The sequence below is a fragment of the Panthera onca genome, chromosome F2 (genome assembly GCF_046562875.1).
Source record: "Panthera onca isolate mPanOnc1 chromosome F2, mPanOnc1 haplotype 2, whole genome shotgun sequence".
Lineage (NCBI taxonomy): Eukaryota > Metazoa > Chordata > Mammalia > Carnivora > Felidae > Panthera > Panthera onca.
This window is the reverse complement of record NC_138356.1, coordinates 18264284-18282833: the sequence shown is the minus strand read 5'-3', so window position 1 is coordinate 18282833 and position 18550 is coordinate 18264284. Positions and strand designations below refer to the sequence as shown.

General features: G+C 37.1%; 1 protein-coding gene and 1 long non-coding RNA gene across 6 annotated transcripts in view; one reads left to right on the top strand and one right to left on the bottom strand.

The window, feature by feature from the left end:
- CPA6 (carboxypeptidase A6) overlaps window positions 1-18550 on the top strand; it is a 559011-nt gene that overhangs the window by 484389 nt on the left and 56072 nt on the right. For all 4 annotated transcript variants that reach the window (XM_078441825.2, XM_078441824.2, XM_078441826.2 and 1 more), the window contains 2 exons: window positions 3747-3857; window positions 4329-4419. In XM_078441825.2, the coding sequence (XP_078297951.1) occupies window positions 3747-3857; window positions 4329-4419 (202 nt within the window). The remainder of the gene's footprint in view (window positions 1-3746; window positions 3858-4328; window positions 4420-18550) is intronic.
- LOC144615109 (uncharacterized) overlaps window positions 1-18550 on the bottom strand; it is a 99861-nt gene that overhangs the window by 56463 nt on the left and 24848 nt on the right. The window lies entirely within an intron of this gene.

Below are 18550 nucleotides of genomic sequence, written 5' to 3'. Positions count from 1 at the left end.
ATATATATAGATATAGATATAGATATAGATATCTATAGATATACATGGCAAAACAGAAAATCATGTACAGGAATGATAACATAAAAATTAGAATAGTGATTACTTTGGTGGAGGAGGGGAAAATGGGATTAGGGTATGATAAAAAGGGAGCTTTAGTTTTTTCTGTAATATCTCAACTTCTTTTTAAAAGATTTAATAGGAGTGCCTGGGCAAGTCAGTTAAGCATCCACCTGTTGGTTTTGGCTCAGGTCCTGATCTCACAGTTTGTGGGATCAATCCCCCACATTGGGCTCATGCTGACAGCACGGAGCCTGCTTAGGATTCTCTCTCTCGCTCTCTCTCTCTGCCCCTCCCCCACTCGCATGCACACTGTCTCCCTCTCAAAACATATAAACTTTAAAAAAATAAAAAATAAAGATTAAATATGGCAAAATGTAGTTGGTCACATAGATGTAATATTCTCTGTTCTTTTTTTATTTGCTTAAAATGTAATTTTTAAGAAGGAAGTTAGTATTCTTTTAAATACAAAAGCACGATGGGCACTTGCATTCAAAGAGGAGAAGGCAGAATAAGATGAGAAAGTTACCATTCAGGTCTCTACCATAGTCTGGTGCTGAGGTGCTAACATGATCCATGCTTGGAAAAAGTGAGACTTCCCACATTTGGACTGAGACAAATGAGCTACAGTCCCTAGTGCTAGACAGGGAGGGAGAGAAATTACCATGACTTTTTCCTACACCTTCTTTCTTGCCTTGTTGCCTCAGTTCTCTCTCCTTTCATCTCTTCTCTCTTCTTCACTAGTGTGGCACAGAAACCACACCTGCCTAACCTTATGGAAGGAATGTAGCTAACCATATAGCTCTGTCTCTGCCATCCCCAGCAGTAGACTTCTTCCAGGCATTGGGGAACTTCCATTAATTAGAGGAAATCAAAATTCTAGGATATGAACAATCATATACCAGGAATTTTCCTCTGGTTTGAAGCATTAGACAGTTAATAGAAATTCAAGCATGTATAAAAGTTCTACCAAAGCTATGTGGCCAAAAAATTATAATTGAGCCTTAAAGGAGAAGAGAAAATTGTATTAGCACTTGTCAACTTGTGTTAAGCCCCTAAATATTTAAATTATATTCAATAAAAATGTTTAACTTTTATATTCTTTTTTTTAACTTGTTTTATTTTTTATTTTTTTAAATTTACATCCAAATTAGTTAGCATATAGTGCAACAATGATTTCAGGAGTAGATTCCTTAGTGCCCCTTACCCATTTAGTCCATCCGCCCTCCCACAACCCCTCCCGTAACCCTCAGTTTGCTCTCCATATTTATGAGTCTCTTGTTTTGTCCCCCTCCCTGTTTTTATATTATTTTTGTTTCCCTTCCCTTATGTTCATCTGTTTTGTCTCTTAAAGTCCTCATATGAGTGAAGTCCTAGGATTTTTGTCTTTCTCTAATTTCACTCAGCATAATACCCTCTGTTTCCATCCACATAGTTGCAAATGGCAAGATTTCATTCTTTTTGATTGCCAAGTAATACTCCATTGTCTATATATACCACATCTTATTTATCCATTCACCAATCAATGGACATTTGGGCTCTTTCCATACTCTGGCTATTGTTGATAGCACTGCTATAAACATGGGGGTGCATGTGTCCCTTCGAAACAGCACACCTGTATCCCTTGGATAAATACCTAGTAGTGCAATTGCTGGGTCATAGGGTAGTTCTATTTTTAGTTTTTTGAGAAATCTCCACACTGTTTTCCAGAGGGGCTACACCAGTTTGCATTCCCATAACTCTTATATTCCTAATCATGTCCCTATATTCATTATTTCTAATATAGTGATAGTTTCTAATATATTGGATTATTCTCTGAACAGTATTCTTATCATATAAATGCAGATGCTGTTTATGATGGGTTCAGAAATCCTAACTATATGTAAAAAAAAAAATTGAAGTTTTAAGTATTAAATTTTCTAAGGCAGTATATACATAATTTAAGAATTCTCTTATTTGAATTGTGTTTTTAATATGGTAAAAATTCAAACAATCCAAATAGATAAAATATTAAAGGTAATTCTCTTTCCCATGAGTCCCTTCCCAGAGGCAGCCATTTTCAAATTTCCCGTTTCTCTGAGATACTCTATACATGGACAAATAGGCACCAAAAAGAATTGTTTTAAAAATATTTCAAAATGTCTGTATTCTTAGCACATTCGGTTTTTTTGTTTGAGGCCAAACCTGTAGTCCAGAATCTTCAGACTTGGGGCCAGACACAATATAAGTAAAACCCAATCATAAGAGCAAGATTTCAAAACAGCCATGATAAGAATGATAGAGATGTTATAATGTTTATTAAACTTTTTATAGTGGGGCGCTTGGGTGGCTCACTCTGTTGAACATCTGACTTTGGCTCAGGTCATGATCTCATGGTTCATAGGCTCTGTGCTGACAACTCAGAGCCTACAGCCTGCTTCTGATTCTGTGTCTCCCTCCCTCTCTCTCTCTCTCTCTCTCTCTCTCTCTCTCTGTCCCCTTCCCCCCGCCCCACTCGGGCTCTGTCACTCTCTCAAATATAAACATTTAAAAAAAAGTTTTTTAAATCAGGAGAGAACAGTGTCAGTGCAATAAATTTGAAGACTTGAGTCTGGTCCCAGTTAGACATAAGCAATTAAGTGACATATATAAATAGCTTTTGTTATGAAATATCATGTAAAGACACCAAAATATTTGGGTAATTATTTTGTCCAAAGTGGAATGTAATATTTTAAAAAAACTGATTATACAAAAGCATGTCTGAATAATTGCTTTCTTCATCAGCCTAAAATTTAGCCAGTCCTGAAATACTGTTAGAGGCTACCCAATTAATCTGTTTAGCTACCTTTGCTAAAATGTATAAGTAACAAAAAGTTTGGGACAAAAATCTCAATAAAGAATATATGATGGGGGTGTGGGATGGGTTAAACAGGTGATGGGGATTAAGGAGGGCACTTGTTGTGATGAGTAGCAGCTGCTGTATGAAAGTGTTGAATCATGGGGCACCTGGGTGGCTCAGTTGGTTAAGCATTGACTTTGGTGTAGGTCATGATCTTACTGTTCCCAAGTTTGAGCCTTGCATCAGGCTCTGTGCTGACAGCTCAGAGCCTAGAGCCTGTTTCAGATTCTGTGTCTCACTCTTTCTGCCCTTCCCCACTCACACTCTGTCTGTCTGTCTGTCTCTCTCTCTCTCTCAAAATTAAAAATTTTTTTAAAGTGTTGAAATACTGTATTGTACACCTAAAACTAATATCTCACTGTATGTTAACTAACTAGAATTTAAGTAAAAACTTTTTAAAAATAACTAAATTTTTTAATTAGAAAAAAAAGTATATGATGTCACAGAGTATATATAGTTCAATTAGCTTGTTATTTTTTTTTAAAAAATTAATGTTTATTTATTTTTGAGAGAGACAGAGACAGAATGAGAGTGGGTTAGGGCAGAGAGGGAGGGAGACAAGGAATCCAAAGAAAACTCCAGGTTCCGAGATGTCAGCACAAAGCCTGACCCGGGCTTGAACTCATGAGCTATGAGATCATGACCTGAGCTGAAGTCAGACACTCAACTGACTGAGTCACCCAGGCACCCCTAGCTCGTTACTTTTTAACCCAACATATTTGGTATTTCCCATGGGAGGATTTTCATATATATTTTTTTAAATCTGTATTTGAGATCAGTTTGTAAGAAAAATATCACCTTTGTCTTTTAGGCTCTTCTAACATATAGGAGTGACCCAATCATGAGAAAAATGTTGAATCATCTGTATTTCTATATCATGCCTGTATTTAACGTTGATGGATACCACTTTAGCTGGACCAGTGTAAGTCGCTTTGCCTATCCAATTGAAAAGAGAAATGGAATAAACAGAAAACAGTCATAGAAGAGGAAGGAAGCTTGGTAGGCAGCCTAATGATTCCAGAACTACAAAAGGGACCTCCACTCTCTCTCCCATCATAGAAACAACCTTCTGTTTATATGTTTGTCTGTGCATAAGATTTCACGTAAGTAAAGATTTCTCCTTCCAAAGAAATTGTGAAAAATCACTACACTAGTCCAGCTTATTCAGTTTTGCCTGTGAAGAAATAGGCCAAAAGAAGCTAACAAGTGTGTGACAGAAATTGGAGCATGAACCTGGGTCTCTGTTGCTAATTCAGTCCTCTTTCTTCTTCCTGGATTTGTCTGTTCCCAAGGAACTCTCCCTGCAGTGCTGTGATTCATTCACAGCTACTAAATGTATGTGGATAGCCTTTTAAGTATTCTTTTCTGCACCTGTTTTCTTAATTGCATCTAGGATCGATTTTGGAGAAAAACAAGGTCAAGGAACTCAAGGTTTCGCTGCCGTGGAGTTGATGCCAATCGTAACTGGAAAGTGAAATGGTGCGGTAAGTTGGAAACTAACTGGGATTCAGATCCAGAGGTTTCTACAGCTTTCACTCTCAAAAATGATGAGCCCATTAGGATTCCAGTGTAAGGCTAATGTTTTTCTTTATGTGAAAATCTAATAGAGAAAAACACAGATATACACATGGTAGCTATACTTTACAAAAGAAAATGAAAGTGATTTTTATGCAAATATCAACAATTTAAATCTCTCAACCCAATCCTGAAAATTGAAACTTTAAACACAGATGTAAAAGCAGAAAACTGAGGAATATTTGACATTCAGAAACTAAAACAGAAACTGTGGTTTGTAATATAACTCTGGTTAAATGTTTTCATCCTTTCATTGAGAGAGTTACTCTGATCCTGCCTTCGTCTGTCTATGACAATCAAAACTACCAAATCCTTGTCTAGAATCTACCTATCATACGTCGATTGGTCACTCACATGGCAATTATATTTCTGCTACATTCCATGCTTCACTAATATGTTTCAAGAAAAGAGAGAATGTCATTTTAAGGAAGGAAACTTGCAAAATTCAGAAGCATGTAGGTACTACTAGAGAGGGGGAGAAGAGGGAGATAATTAGCCATAGCTAGTATAGAGAAGGCAAAACTTTACCTCTACTCACCTTGGGTTTCCAGCTGAAGCTCTTAAAAAGGCAGATTAGCAAGAGAAAAACAGTTTATTAATGTGTGCAGCATATGTCACATGGGAAAAAACCTCATGAAAGGTAACTGGAAGTGGCAACTTAGAACTCCGGCTTATATAGCATCTTCGGTAAATTTGTAGAGATGACAGGATGAAGGAAGCCCTTGGGCTTTGCAAAAGCAGCAAGCTGTAGGAAGGTAAATTTATGGGAGGCAACTAACGGAGTAGGGTTTATTGGCAGATTCTTGTGGTGCTGTCTCTGGGATGATAAGAGTCTGTCTCCAATGAAAGAATTCATATCCTCTCTTTAGGCAGAAAAGAGCAAGGTAGAGAGCTTTCTCTGCATTCGCTGCTGCTTAATTGCCTTTAGCTCAAAACAATTTGTATGTCAAAGAGGTGTACTTTGGGGTGTGACATTCTGGTTTCCTTCACTAGGAGAGAGGGAAGGGAAACGGAAACGTATTATCAAAAGGCAGTTGTAGGGGCATCTGACTGACTTAGTCAGTAAAGCACGTGACTCTTGATCTCAGGGTTGTAAGTTCGAACTCCAGGTTGGGCACGCAGCCTACTTTATTAAAAAAAAAAAAAAAGACAGTTGTAAAGAACTCTCCTTTCACAGAGTCCTTCCTTAGCTCCCTCAAATAATAGACCATTGTGTAACAGAAAGTATTCTGTTAGTCCCTTAGAAGTGAGGCCTGTCCCCCCAAATCACTTTCTATGATGCCTTGGGTTCTGCATTAGATACCACTCCTCCCATCCTACTCACGTTAGACAGAGCAACTGGGCATGGTCTTAGACTCCTTCCACATATCCTCTCCAGGCAACCTCCCTTAATCAATTAAAATTGGCAATTAAGAGCATGACTCTAGAATATGACAGATATGGTTTGATTCTACCATTATTAACTCAATGATTAGGGTGATTTTTTTTACCCATCAATTTATAACAATAACACCTACCTCATAGCATTCTTACAGGAATTAAGGGAATTTACATATGTTTAATGCCTAATTCAGTCCTGGTTCCAAACAGAGATCTAATTATCAGTGACCTATCTCTTCTCCCCAAAACTGCAGAACAGTCTATTGACCTCTGAACCGCAGGACCATTGTTTGTTAAAGTACTTCTCTCCTTCAGGAGGATTTTGCTATGAAGAGCCATAAGGTAACCTTAAAAGTGTTCCCACTTATGAGAGAAGAAAAAGCATCACATAAATACTATAAAATGGTATTATTGGTGGATGTTTCAATGAAAAAATTTTTTCTTCAATCTGGACTGAGACAAAAAGCTCTTTCACATTAACTCCCTAAGACCACTATTTAAAACAAACAAACAAACAAACTCTTTTTCCCCCCTCTCTGATGTGACAGCTTTGCATGCTCATAACTGTGTCCTATTTCTTTTTTTTAAGTTTATGTATTTTGATAGAGAGCATGAGTGGGGGAGGGACAGAGAGAGGGGGCGGGAGAGAGAGAATCCCAAGCAGACTCTGTCCTGTCAGCACAAAACCCCACATGGGACCAGAACCCATAAGCCAAAATCAAGAGTCAGATGCTTAACCAACTGAGCCATTCAGGTGCCCCAAGTGTGTCCTATTTCATTAGTTGGCAGGTATCTGCATACATATGTATGTCGTACAAATAATGCCCACAGTCACCCCATCCGAGTGAGTGCACTAGATGGGTAGCTAAGCTCAGTTACACTAGCAGGCCAGCCAACTCTGCCTGTGTAAAGTTAGACTCTTGTTTATATCCAGTTACAAAAAACATTGTTCTTTTTCCTTTACTCAGCTTGTTTCCTTCATACATATGCCTTCATTGATTTCTTAGTTTTACCCACAGTCCTAACTAGAATTCCTTTGATTCTTCCCATTTTTGAATCATTATGATTCTTCCTGTGAATCCACACTCCAGATGTACAAGGGGATTATGTCAAATGTAAGTTGCAAAATGACATTGATAGATAGTTGTAAGTGATGTGGGAATGCAGACAGCCTGGCTGGGATCATCTCTTCCCCCAAGGTGTCCCAAGGGAATTCAACTGATATGACAAGTAGGTAGATGTGACCTTCTTCCCTCACAGCATCAGAACCATTTCCCCACAGTTTTTTGCCTGGCCCAAGGAACAGTGAACCTCACTGAGGGAACCACTCTTAGGTCGAGAGTCTAGAAGTAAGTGAAGTCCCTAAATGAAGCTCCAAATAAACAATCACAGTATAAATGACATAAGAATGCCCAGGACTATTGAAAACACTATAGAGTCAACATTGAACTGACAAAAACAGCTGTTTCTTTCTCTTAAGCCCATGAGTCTCAAACTTAAAGAGTAGAACATGAAACTGCCTTTTACCATGAAAAATCTGTTGACTCCCATATGACAGTGTTACACTTCAGTGCATTTAATGTAGAGTAGACGGACAGCTGAGAGCATCCACATGGAAACAGGTACATCTTTTCAATACCTCATAGCTCCCCCTTCAGGCCATGAAATGAATATCATTGCTCTAAAAGTGGATCCAGCAAAAGGATTCAATTAGTCAGAATAGTGGTAGGAACCAAGAATAAATACATAAATTTTATTCATTCATTTGCCAAAGTTAATTGAGCACATACTCTCTACTGGGCATTGTGGGGTTTTTTTTCCTTCCTCTATCCACTCCTTATAGAGAATGTTGTGAGCACTACTTCCAAACTGGAATAAATCCAGAAGAGAGGTAAAGAGTTTGGATGACATCCATACCTAAGCTTTTTCCCTGAGTAATTCAAGTGTTGCCTAAACATAAATTGCTATTAGGACAACCTACAGAATGGGAGAATGTATTTGCAAATGATATATCTAATAAGAACCTTTTATTTAGAATATTAAAATAACTCTTACAACTCAAAAATAAAGAAACAACTCGGTTTTAAATGCACAGATGATTTGAACAGACATTTCTTTAAAGAAGATATACAAATGGGGGAAAAGCACATAAAAAGATGCTCAACATCATTAGCCATCAGGAAAATGCACTTCAAGGTACCACGTCACACCCACTACAATGGCTATAATAAAAAAGATGGGCAATAACAAATGTTGGTAAGGGTATGGAAAATTTGGAATTCTAATACTTGCTGGTAGGCTTGTAAAATTATGTGGCCACTATGGAAAACTGCTTAAAATCAGTCACATTTTAAATACAGAGTTACCCCATGACCTAGCAATTCTGCTTCTACATATATATCTAAGAGAAGTGAAAACATTCATCCATACAATGATGTGTACACAAATGTTTATAACAGCACTATTTATAATAGCCAAAAAGTGGGAACAGCTCAAATGTCTATCAAGCAATGAATAGTTAAGCATGGTATATCCATATAATGGAATATGATTTGGCCATAAAAAGAATAAGTACTGAAACATGCTGCAACATGGATAAAACTTAAAACATTGTAAGTGAAGTAACCCATTCACAAATAATATTATAGATTTTCTTTACATAAAATGTCTAGAATAAGTAAATCCATAACGACAAAGAGTAGATTAGTGGTTGCCAAGGGCTAGGGAGAGAGGGGAATGAAAAGTGACTGCTGGGGCACCTGGGTGGCTCAGTTGATTGAGCGTCCAACTCTTGATTTTGTCTCGGGTCATGATCCCAGGGTCGTGGGATCAAGCCCTGCATCAGGGCTTTGCATGTAGCCTGCTTGGCATTCTCTCTCTCTCCCTCTGCCCCTTTCCTGCTCACACATACATGCTCTTTCTCTCTAAAAATTAAAAAAATAATAATAAAAAATTAAAAGACCAAGTGAGATTTATCCCAATAATGCAAGATTGGCTCAGAATTAGGGAATCTATTAATATGTCATTATGCTTAGTTGTGTTTCTTATAAAGAAAGTTAAGGGTATAGAATCCTAGAGATTTAGAAATTTAGATCATATGGGGTTTGCTCACTGGTTTTTAATGTAATTGTTATTATTTATATCTATTATGCCTAACATTTATTAATGATTCACTATGAGCCAAGCATGTGCTAAGTGCTCAAGATTATTCTTTCATTGGTAGATGCTATTATTATCCCTATTTAACTGATGAAGAAACTAAAGTTCTAAGAAATTGGGAAACTCACTTCAGATTATCCACACGTTGAGCCACAGTGAGAAGCCAAGTCTGACTGACTCCAGTAACCCCTGTTTTAAGCCATTACATCTGACCTTTTAGGGATCAGCTTGTCGTGAATGGTCATTTCACTTTGTTAAAAAGTTAAACAATGTGTGGTTGCAAAGAATAGTTTAGGTATCAAAATAATAATAAGACTGGGACTATTTTAACCACAATTATGCAACAGAGACAACAGGGAAATTGGGAATATATGGTAAGAGAGGAGAAGAAGCTTCCCAGGTGCTATTTTTGATGTTGGGCCACTTCATACCATGCAGATAGTTTGACTTTACATGTGATATCGAGTATATGATTATGAATTCTCCAGGAAGACATTTTCCTCCAGGTAGAACTTGGTATCTTCCCATGGAGGCAGACTTTTTTTTGCAACTTTCATTGAAAGTGTTATCCTTTGAAGGTCCCAGGTGAATGCCTGGGCCTTATTCCCCTTTCCTGCATATTAAAGATCCAAATCCTGATCCCCCGCCTCTACCACATGAATGAAACAAGACTCTGAGCCAACAGATACCCCAAGAACAGCTGCAGCTTTTGCTTCAGCTCTCGTCATTCCAGCCCCCTCTTCATGTTTGTTCCCTTGGGAGTATTTTTCAGAACTCTCATGTGTATTTAAATTGATTGATTGAACATTCAGAGGGGTTTCTAGCAGGAGCTTTTATCACAGTGTCTGTCACAATTCTGTCATATTGCCAGAAAACCCAACTATCATTTTAGACGTTAACACAGTTGGAGTTAGTTTAGGCCTCAATTCTTGATGACGGTTTTAAGACCTTCTATCATTACTCTGATTCTCTGCAACAATCCTACCTGTACCTGCTCATATAGAAACAACCACACTACCAGGCAACTTACTTTCTTATTTGCTGACTCCTACAAGTAATCATACCACAAAAGCAGTACTATCACAGTTTCAAAATGAAAGTTTCAAAATAAAGTATGTAGCTTTAAGGTATTACTACCTCTTTTCCCAGATGTTCTTGTTTAAATACTTTCTGTAATAGTTCTTCTGATATTTAGGGAGGGCTGACAATGAATGCTAAAATGTGGGAAGAACTCTTTCTTACTGAATTTTCTGGTTTGGTTTTGTTTTTATTTTTCCTCTCAAATGTCATCACTTTGGTGAACTTGCTTTTGAGGGGAGTGTAGTTGACGTGAAATATTAGTTTCATGTGTACAATATGGTGATTCAACATTTATATACATTACAAAGTGATCACCATAAGTCTGGCTACCATTGGTCACCATACAAAGTTGTTACAGCATTATTGACTATATGTCCTATGCTGTACATTACAACCTCATGACTTATTTATTTTATACATGGAAGTTGGTACCTCTTAATTCCCTTCACCTTTTTCATCCATTTCCCCCAGCCCCACCCCCTCCCCTCTGCCAGCAACCAGATTGTTCTCTATATCTATGAGTCTGTTTCTGCTTTGTTTTGTTTGTTCATTTGTTTTGTTTTCTATATTCCAAATAGAAGTGAAGTCACACAGTATTTGTCTTCCCCTAACTTACTTCACTTAGCATAATACTCTCTAGCTCCATCCATGCTCTTACAAATGGCAAGGTTTCATTCTTGTTTATGGCTGAGTAATAATTCATTATATATATGAATATACATACCACATCTTTATCCGTTCATCTATCAATGGATATTTTGATTATTTCTGTACCTTACCTGTTGTAAATAATGCTACAGTGAACATAGTGGTGCATATATATATTCAAATTAGTGTTTTCATTTTCTTCAGATAAATTCCCAAAATCAGAATTGCTGGATAACTATGGTACTTCTGTTTTTAATTTTTTGAGGACCCCCATACTCTTTTCCATAGTGGCTATACCAATTTGCTTTCCCATCAGAGAGCACAAGGGTTCCATTTTTTTCTCTACATTCTGGCCAACACTTATTATTTCCTATCTTTTTGACAATATCCATTCTGACTGATGTGAGGTGATATATTACAGCTTTGATTTGTATTTCCCTCATGATTAAATGATGTGGAGTCACTTGTCATGTGCCTTTTGGCCGTCTGTGTGTCTTCTTTGGATAAATGTCTATTCAGGTCCTCTGCCCATGTTTTTAATCAGATTTTTCTGGTACTGAGTTATGTCAGTTCTTTGTATATTTAGATATTAGCCTCTTCACAGATATATCTACAAATATCTTCTCCTATCCAGTAGGTTACCTTTTCATTTTGTTTATGGTTTCCTTCACTATACAAAAGAATTTTATCTTGATATAGTCCCATATGCTTATTTTTGCTTCTGTTACCTTTGTCTACAGACACAAATCCAAAAAACTATTGCTGAGACTAATGTCAAGACCTTACTGTCTACGTTTTCTTTTAGAAGACTTATGGTTTCCAGTCTTATATTTAAGTCTTCAATCTATTTTGGAAGACAGCGATGCTCACCACTATCCCACCAACGCTTCACTCTTTAATCCATTTTGAGTTTATGTTTATATGTGGTGCAAGAAAGCAGTTCATTCTTTTGCATATAGTTGTCCAGTTTTTCCAACAACATGTATTGGAGAAACTGTCTTCCTCCCATTGTTCATTTTGGCCTCCTCTGTCAAAGACTGATTGATAAGCATGGGTTTTTCTGAACTCTCTATTGTGTTGATCTATGTATCTTTTTTTTTGTGTGTGCCAGTACCACACTGTTTTGACTACTATACCTTTGTCATATAGTTTAAAATCAGGGAGATACTCTGGTTTGTCTTTAGATCGCATAAGTCTTTCACCTTTTACTAAAATCAGAGAGCATGATACTTTCAGCTTTGTTCTTTTTTCTCAAGATTCCTTTGGCTACCCAGTCTTTTATGGTTCCATACAAATTTTAAAATTATTTGTTCTAGTTCTGCAAAAAAAGGTCATTGGAATTTTGATAGGAATTACACTAAATCGGTATATTGCCTTGAGAGGAATGGATATTTTACCAATGTTAATTCTTCTAATCCATGAGCATAGATTATCTTTCCATTTGTTTGTGATATCTTCTATATCTTTCTTTGGTGTCTTTATAGTTTTCAGAGTATAGGTCTTTTATTTCCTTGATTAAATTTTTCCTAGGTATTTTGTTCTTTTTGATGCAATTGTACATGGGACCATTTCCTTAATTTCTCTGATTGTTCATTATTAATGTATAGAAATGCTATTTTTATGTATGTTAATTTTTTATCCTGCATCTGTACTGACTCCATTTGTACTAATTATTTTTAGAGGAGATTTTAGGGTTTTCTAAATATAGTATTATGGAACCTGCAAATATAGTGAGTGTTTTACTTCTTTTCCAATTTGGATGATTTTCATTCCTTTTGATTGTCAGATTGCTGTGGCTAGAATTTCAACTAGTATGTTAAATAAAAGTGCTAAAATTGGGCATCATTGTCTTGTTCCTGATCTTAGAGGAAACGCTTTCAGCTTTCCACCATTAAGTATAATGTTATCTCTGGATTTCTCATGTATGGATTTTATTTTTTGAGGTATGTCACCACTACAACCCACTTTGTTGAGAGTTTTTATCATAAATGAATGTTTAATGTCATGAGACGGGTTTTCATCATCTATTGAGATAATTATGATTTTTTTGGTAAAGTTTATTTATTTTGAGAGAGAAAGAGGGGGAGGGGCAGAGAGAGAGAGAATCCCAAGCAGACTCCACACTGTCAGCACAGAGCCCAACATGGGGCTGAAACTCACGAACTGTGAGTTCATGACCTGAGCTGAAATCAATAGTTGGATGCCTAACCAACTGAGCGATCCAGGCACCCCAAGATAACCATGATTTTAATTCTTCATTTTGTTTATGTGGTGTATCATGTTGATTGATTTGTGGATATTGAACCATCCTTGCATCCCTGTAATAAATTCCACTTAAACATAGTGCATATTCCTTCTAATGTATTGTTGACTCTGGTTTGCTAATATTTTGTTGACAATTTTTGCATCTATGTTCATTAGGAATATTGGCCTATAATTTTATTTTTTGTCATGTATTTGTCTGATTTTGGCAGCAGGGTAATGTTGGCCTCATAGAATGAGTTTGTATAGTTTCAATTTTTTGGAATAGTTTGAGAATAAATGTTAACTTTTCTTTAAAATTTGGTAGAATTCACCTGGTAGAAGCAGTCTGGTCCTGGACTTTTGTGTGTTGGGAGGGTTTTGACTACTGATTCAATTTCATGACTAGTAATTGGTTTGTTCACATTTTCTATTTCTTCCTGCTTCAGTCTTATAACACCATATATTTTTAGAAATTGTATGGTTTTTATCCATCTCTTCTAGATTGTCCCATTTGTTGGTGTATAATTATTCTAGTAGCCTCTTCTCCCTTGTATTTCTATAATATTCATTGTGACTTCTCTTTCACTTCCAATTTTATTTATTTAGGCCATCTTTTTTTTTTTATGAGTCAGGCTAAAGTTTTATAAATTTTGTTTATCTTTTCAAAAAACTAGCTCTTAGTTTCATTGAATTTTTTCTGTTTTGTTTGTTTGTTTCTGTTTTATTTACTGCCACTCTATTAACTTTGAGGTTTGTTTCTTCTTTTTTTAGTTCTGTAGATGTAAATTTAGATTGTTTATTTGAGATTATTCTTGTTTCTTGGAGTATACCTGTGTCACTATAAACTTCCCTCTTAGAATTGCTTTTGTGGAGCACCTGTGTGGCTCAGTCAGTTGAGCATTCAACTTCGGCTCAGCCCCATGACCACATGGGGCTTGCTGCTGTCAGCTCAGAGCCCACGTCAGATCCTCTGTCCCTCTCTTTCTGCCCCTCTCCCACTTATGCTCTCTCAAAAATAAATAAAACATTTAAAAATTATAATTAATAAAAATAATTGCTTTTGTTTGCTCCATATATATTGGAACATTGTGTTTCTATTTTCATTTGTCCCCAGGTATTTTTTTTTTTTATTTTCTCTGTGATTCCTTCATTGACCCATTGGTTGTTTAGTATCATGTTGTGTTATTTTCCAGTATTCCTCTTGTGAATGATTTCTACTTTCATACTACTGTGATCAGAAATGATGCTTGGTATGATTTCAGTCTTCTTAAATTCATTGAGACCCATTTTGTAGACTAATGTCAACTATCCTGGTGAGTGTTCTATGTGAGCTTGAAAATAATGTGTATTCCACTGTTTTTGGATAGAATGTTCCGTGTGTGTGTGTGTGTGTGTGTGTCCATCCATATATCCGTCCGGTCTAATGTGTCATTTAAAGCCAATTTTCCTTATTGATTTTCTATCTGGATGATCTATCCACTGACATAAGTATGGTATTAAAGTTTGCTGCTATTATATCCTATTGTCATTCTCTCTCTGTTAGTACTTGCTGTATGTATTTTGGTCCGCCTATGTTGAGTACATAGATATTTACAAGTGTTATCCCCTCTTGTTAAATTAATCTTGTTATCATTAGGTAATGCCCTTCTTTGGCTCATATTACAACCTTTGTTTTAAAGTCTGTTTTGTCTGATATAAATATTGCTACCCCAGATTTTCACTTCCTTTTGCATGGGATATCTTTTTCCATTCTTTCACTTTCACTCTGTATGTTTTTTAGGCCTGTAGTTAGTCTCTTATAGGCAGCACAGAAATGGGTCTTGTTTTTTAATGCATCCAGTTACTATATGCTTTTTGATTGGAGTATTTAGTCCATTTACATTTAAAGTCATTATTGACAAATACATATTTATTGTCATTTTGTTGCTTGGTTTCTGGTTGTTTTGGTAGTTCTTCTCTGTTCTTATTTTCCTCTCTTCCCTGGTGATTCGATGACTTTCTTTAATGTTATCTTTGGATTCCTTTATGTTTATTTTTTGTGTATCTATCATAGGTTTTTAACTTGTGATTACCATGAGATTCATATATAATATCCTCAGTCTATAGCAGTCTATTTTAAGCTGATGGTCACCTAAATTCAAACATATTCTAAAAACACTAAATTTTTACTCCCCCTTCCACATTTTGTATATGTGACATAATATATTACATCTTTTTGGGTATCTCTTAACTCATTATCATAGATATAACCAATTCTGTCTTTTAACCTTCATACTAGCTTTATAAATGATTGATCTACTACCTTTACTATGTATGCTGTTACTGGTGAAATTTTTCCTTTATTAATTTTCTTATTTCTAGTCATGGCTTTTTCCCCCCATTTAAAGAAGTCCCTGTAACATTGCTTGTAAAGCCAATTTTAATGGTGATCAATTCCTTTCATTTTTGCTTGCCAGGGAAACTATTGTTCCTTCAATTCTGAGTGATAACCTTGTTGGATAGAGTATTCCCAGTTGTAAATTTTTTTCATTTCCGCACTTTGACTATATTGTGTCACTCCCTTCTGGTCTGCAAAGTTTCTGCTGAAAATCAACTTATATTCTTGTGGGGTTTTCCTTATACATAACTGGTTGTTTTTCACTTGCAGCTTTTATGATTCTTTATCTTTGATGTTTCACATTTTGATTCTAATATGTCTTGGTGTGGGTCTTTTTGGGCTCATTTTATTTGGGATTCTCTGTACTTCCTAGACTTGTATGTCTATTTTCTTTGCCATGTTATGGAAATTTTCAGCTATTATTTCTTCAAATGGATTTTTCTCTCCCTCTTTCTCTTCTTCTAGGACTCTTATAATACAAACGTTATTATACTTGCTGTTGTCCCATAGGTATCTTAAACTATCATTTTTTTAATTCTTTTATCTTTCTGCTGGTCCAGTTGGGTGACTTCCACTATCCTGTCTTCCAAATTGCTGATCCATTCTACATCATCTAATCTGCTATTGATTCTCTTTACATATTTTTCATTTCAGTTACCGTTTTCTTCAGTTCTGATTTTTTCTTTTTTTATGTCTCCTATCTCTTAGTTGAATTTTTCACTGTGTCTATCCATTATTCTCCTGAGTTTGGTGGGCATTTTTATAAAAATTACTTTGAACTCTTTATCTGATCGATTGTTTTCCTCCATGTTGGTTAGCCTTTTTTCTGCAGTTTTGTCTTATTCTTTTATTTGGAACACATTCCTCTGTCTCCTCATTGTGTCAAATTCTCTGTTTTTATGTTTTAGGTAGATCAGTTACATCTCACAGTCATGAAGGAGTGCCTTTAGGTAGAAGGTGTCCTATAGGGCCCAGCTGTGCAACCCCCCCTGGTCACTTAAGCCAGGTACTTCAAGGGTATTCCCTGTGTAGGCTGCATGCACCCTCCTGTTGTGGCTGGGCTGTATTTGTTATGAGCATGCTGGTGTGTGGGGCTGTCCCCTAGTGTGGCTGTCTGTGAGGTCTAGTCACAGTGGCTGTAGGTACACTGGTGTGTGTATGATTGGCCCCCAGGCAGCTGGCTGTAAAGCTAGGTAGGCTGCCACAGCTGCAGGTGCATTGGTGGGTGGGGCAGGCCTCTGGCTATGTATCTGTGAGATATGATCAGAACTGTTGCAGGTGCTCTAGTGTGTGGAGGCTGGCCCATCATCATGGAGGCTTCTTGGGAGGGGTACCGGTACTGACTAAGGCTGCCTGCTGAGTGTGGCAGGGCAGAGAGCCTCTTAGGGGAGCGCTGACCAGGCAGGTTGGGCAGGGTGAGTCTGCAATGGAAAACTGGGGTGGGGTGAGTGGTGCCAGTAGTAGATGGAGAGTGTCAAAAATGGTGCCCACCAGCACCAGGATAGCTAGGTAGAAGGGAGTGGGGGGAAAAAGGCATCCACTAGCACTTCCATCCCTGAAGAAAGTCGCAACATATCTCTGCCCTTCCCCGACACAGTCAACGAATCTCCTTTACATATAACCCATGAGCTCTTCAAACTGCTACCTCTGGGCTGAGCCTTGGAGTGAGATTGTGCACATGACATTTTAAAGCAGAATCTTAATTTCTTACTGTCCTTTGGCTCTCCTGGAAATAGGGCTCACTGGTTTTCAAAGCTAGACACTATGGGGGCTCATTTTCCTAATGCAGATCCTCCAATCTGGGAGACAAATGTTGTGGGGCTCAGACCCCCCATGTCTCAGGGAGGGCTTCTACAGTTGTGATATCTCTCCCATTTGCAGACCACTGGGTCAGAGGTGTGGGCCCCAACTAGACAGTATCTGCACCCCTCCTACCCACCTCAATGTTGCTTTTTCTTTATACACTTAGTTATATAAAATATGTTCTGCTAGTCCTCAGGTTATCCTCAGAAAGGGGTTGTTCTATATGTAGCTGTAGTTTTCAGGTTTCCACGGAAGAAGGTGAACTTGGGATTTTTCTGTTCCACTCTCTTGATCCAGCTCTCTGTTGTTACTTCAGATGTTTTCTAAGTTTCTCTTATAATGAAATCTTTAGTAAGTGTCATGGATAGGCACTGTCCATCCATCCATTCCAACCTCTTTCTAGAGACTTCCTGCACTGTTGAGACCACAAAGATAGACTGCATTTCCTAGACCCACTTAAAGATAGATCCCTATCTGAGTATGATTTAGGTTCTACACTTTTGGTGCCCTCATGTGAAACTTAGAATGTGGAAAGTAAGATGGAGGTCATTTTGTTGTGGCTTCTGTTGTTCCTGCTGTCTTGCACCATTGTGGAGGTCTGTGGTTTATCTGAGGCAGCTTCCCCATCTTGACTCTTACCTGAATGTACTGCTTCCTCCTCTTTGAAAAGGGAGGAGTCCTGGTAACCTGCATCATACCTCTTGAAGTCATCCAAGGTGGCTCAAACTAGAGTTTCTTTGCTGATGGTTCTGAAAGTCATTTAACACCTTATTTAAAAAAAAAAAAAATTAAACCAGCTTTAGCTTAAACTAGCTGAAGTGGATTCTGTGCCCTTTCATGAAACCCTGGCCAGCACAGGGTTTTCTAGTCATTTCATTTTCTAGTCCCCATCTATTACCTTGGCCAAAAATTCTATTATTTCATAAGCTTTTTCTGATATTCAGTGCAATTTTTCTTGTTCTTTGTTTTCATTTTTGGTACTACACCACCTTGTCATAGTCATTTACCATTCATACTATTTTGGTTTTTAAAATAATGTGCCTAATAGACATATTAGCGTATTATTTCTATTTCCTTAGTAATACTTGTATGAAGAAGGCAGTGTCGATTCCTTTCAGTGCCCCTTTAACTCATCAACCTTAAACATGTTTTTGCAAACTTCCTTCTTTCTAGGATAGAGAATCAAAAAGCTAAACTGAAAATCCTTCTAAGACTTAGAACACAAAAAGCTCTTATCTTCTTCTCTTGCTGTTCAAACATATATTTTCCAGTTAATACACCCACTTAAAAGAGCTATTTTATCATTTGTGAATTTATCCTTATATCCTTTTTTTCTCTAATCTAGATAT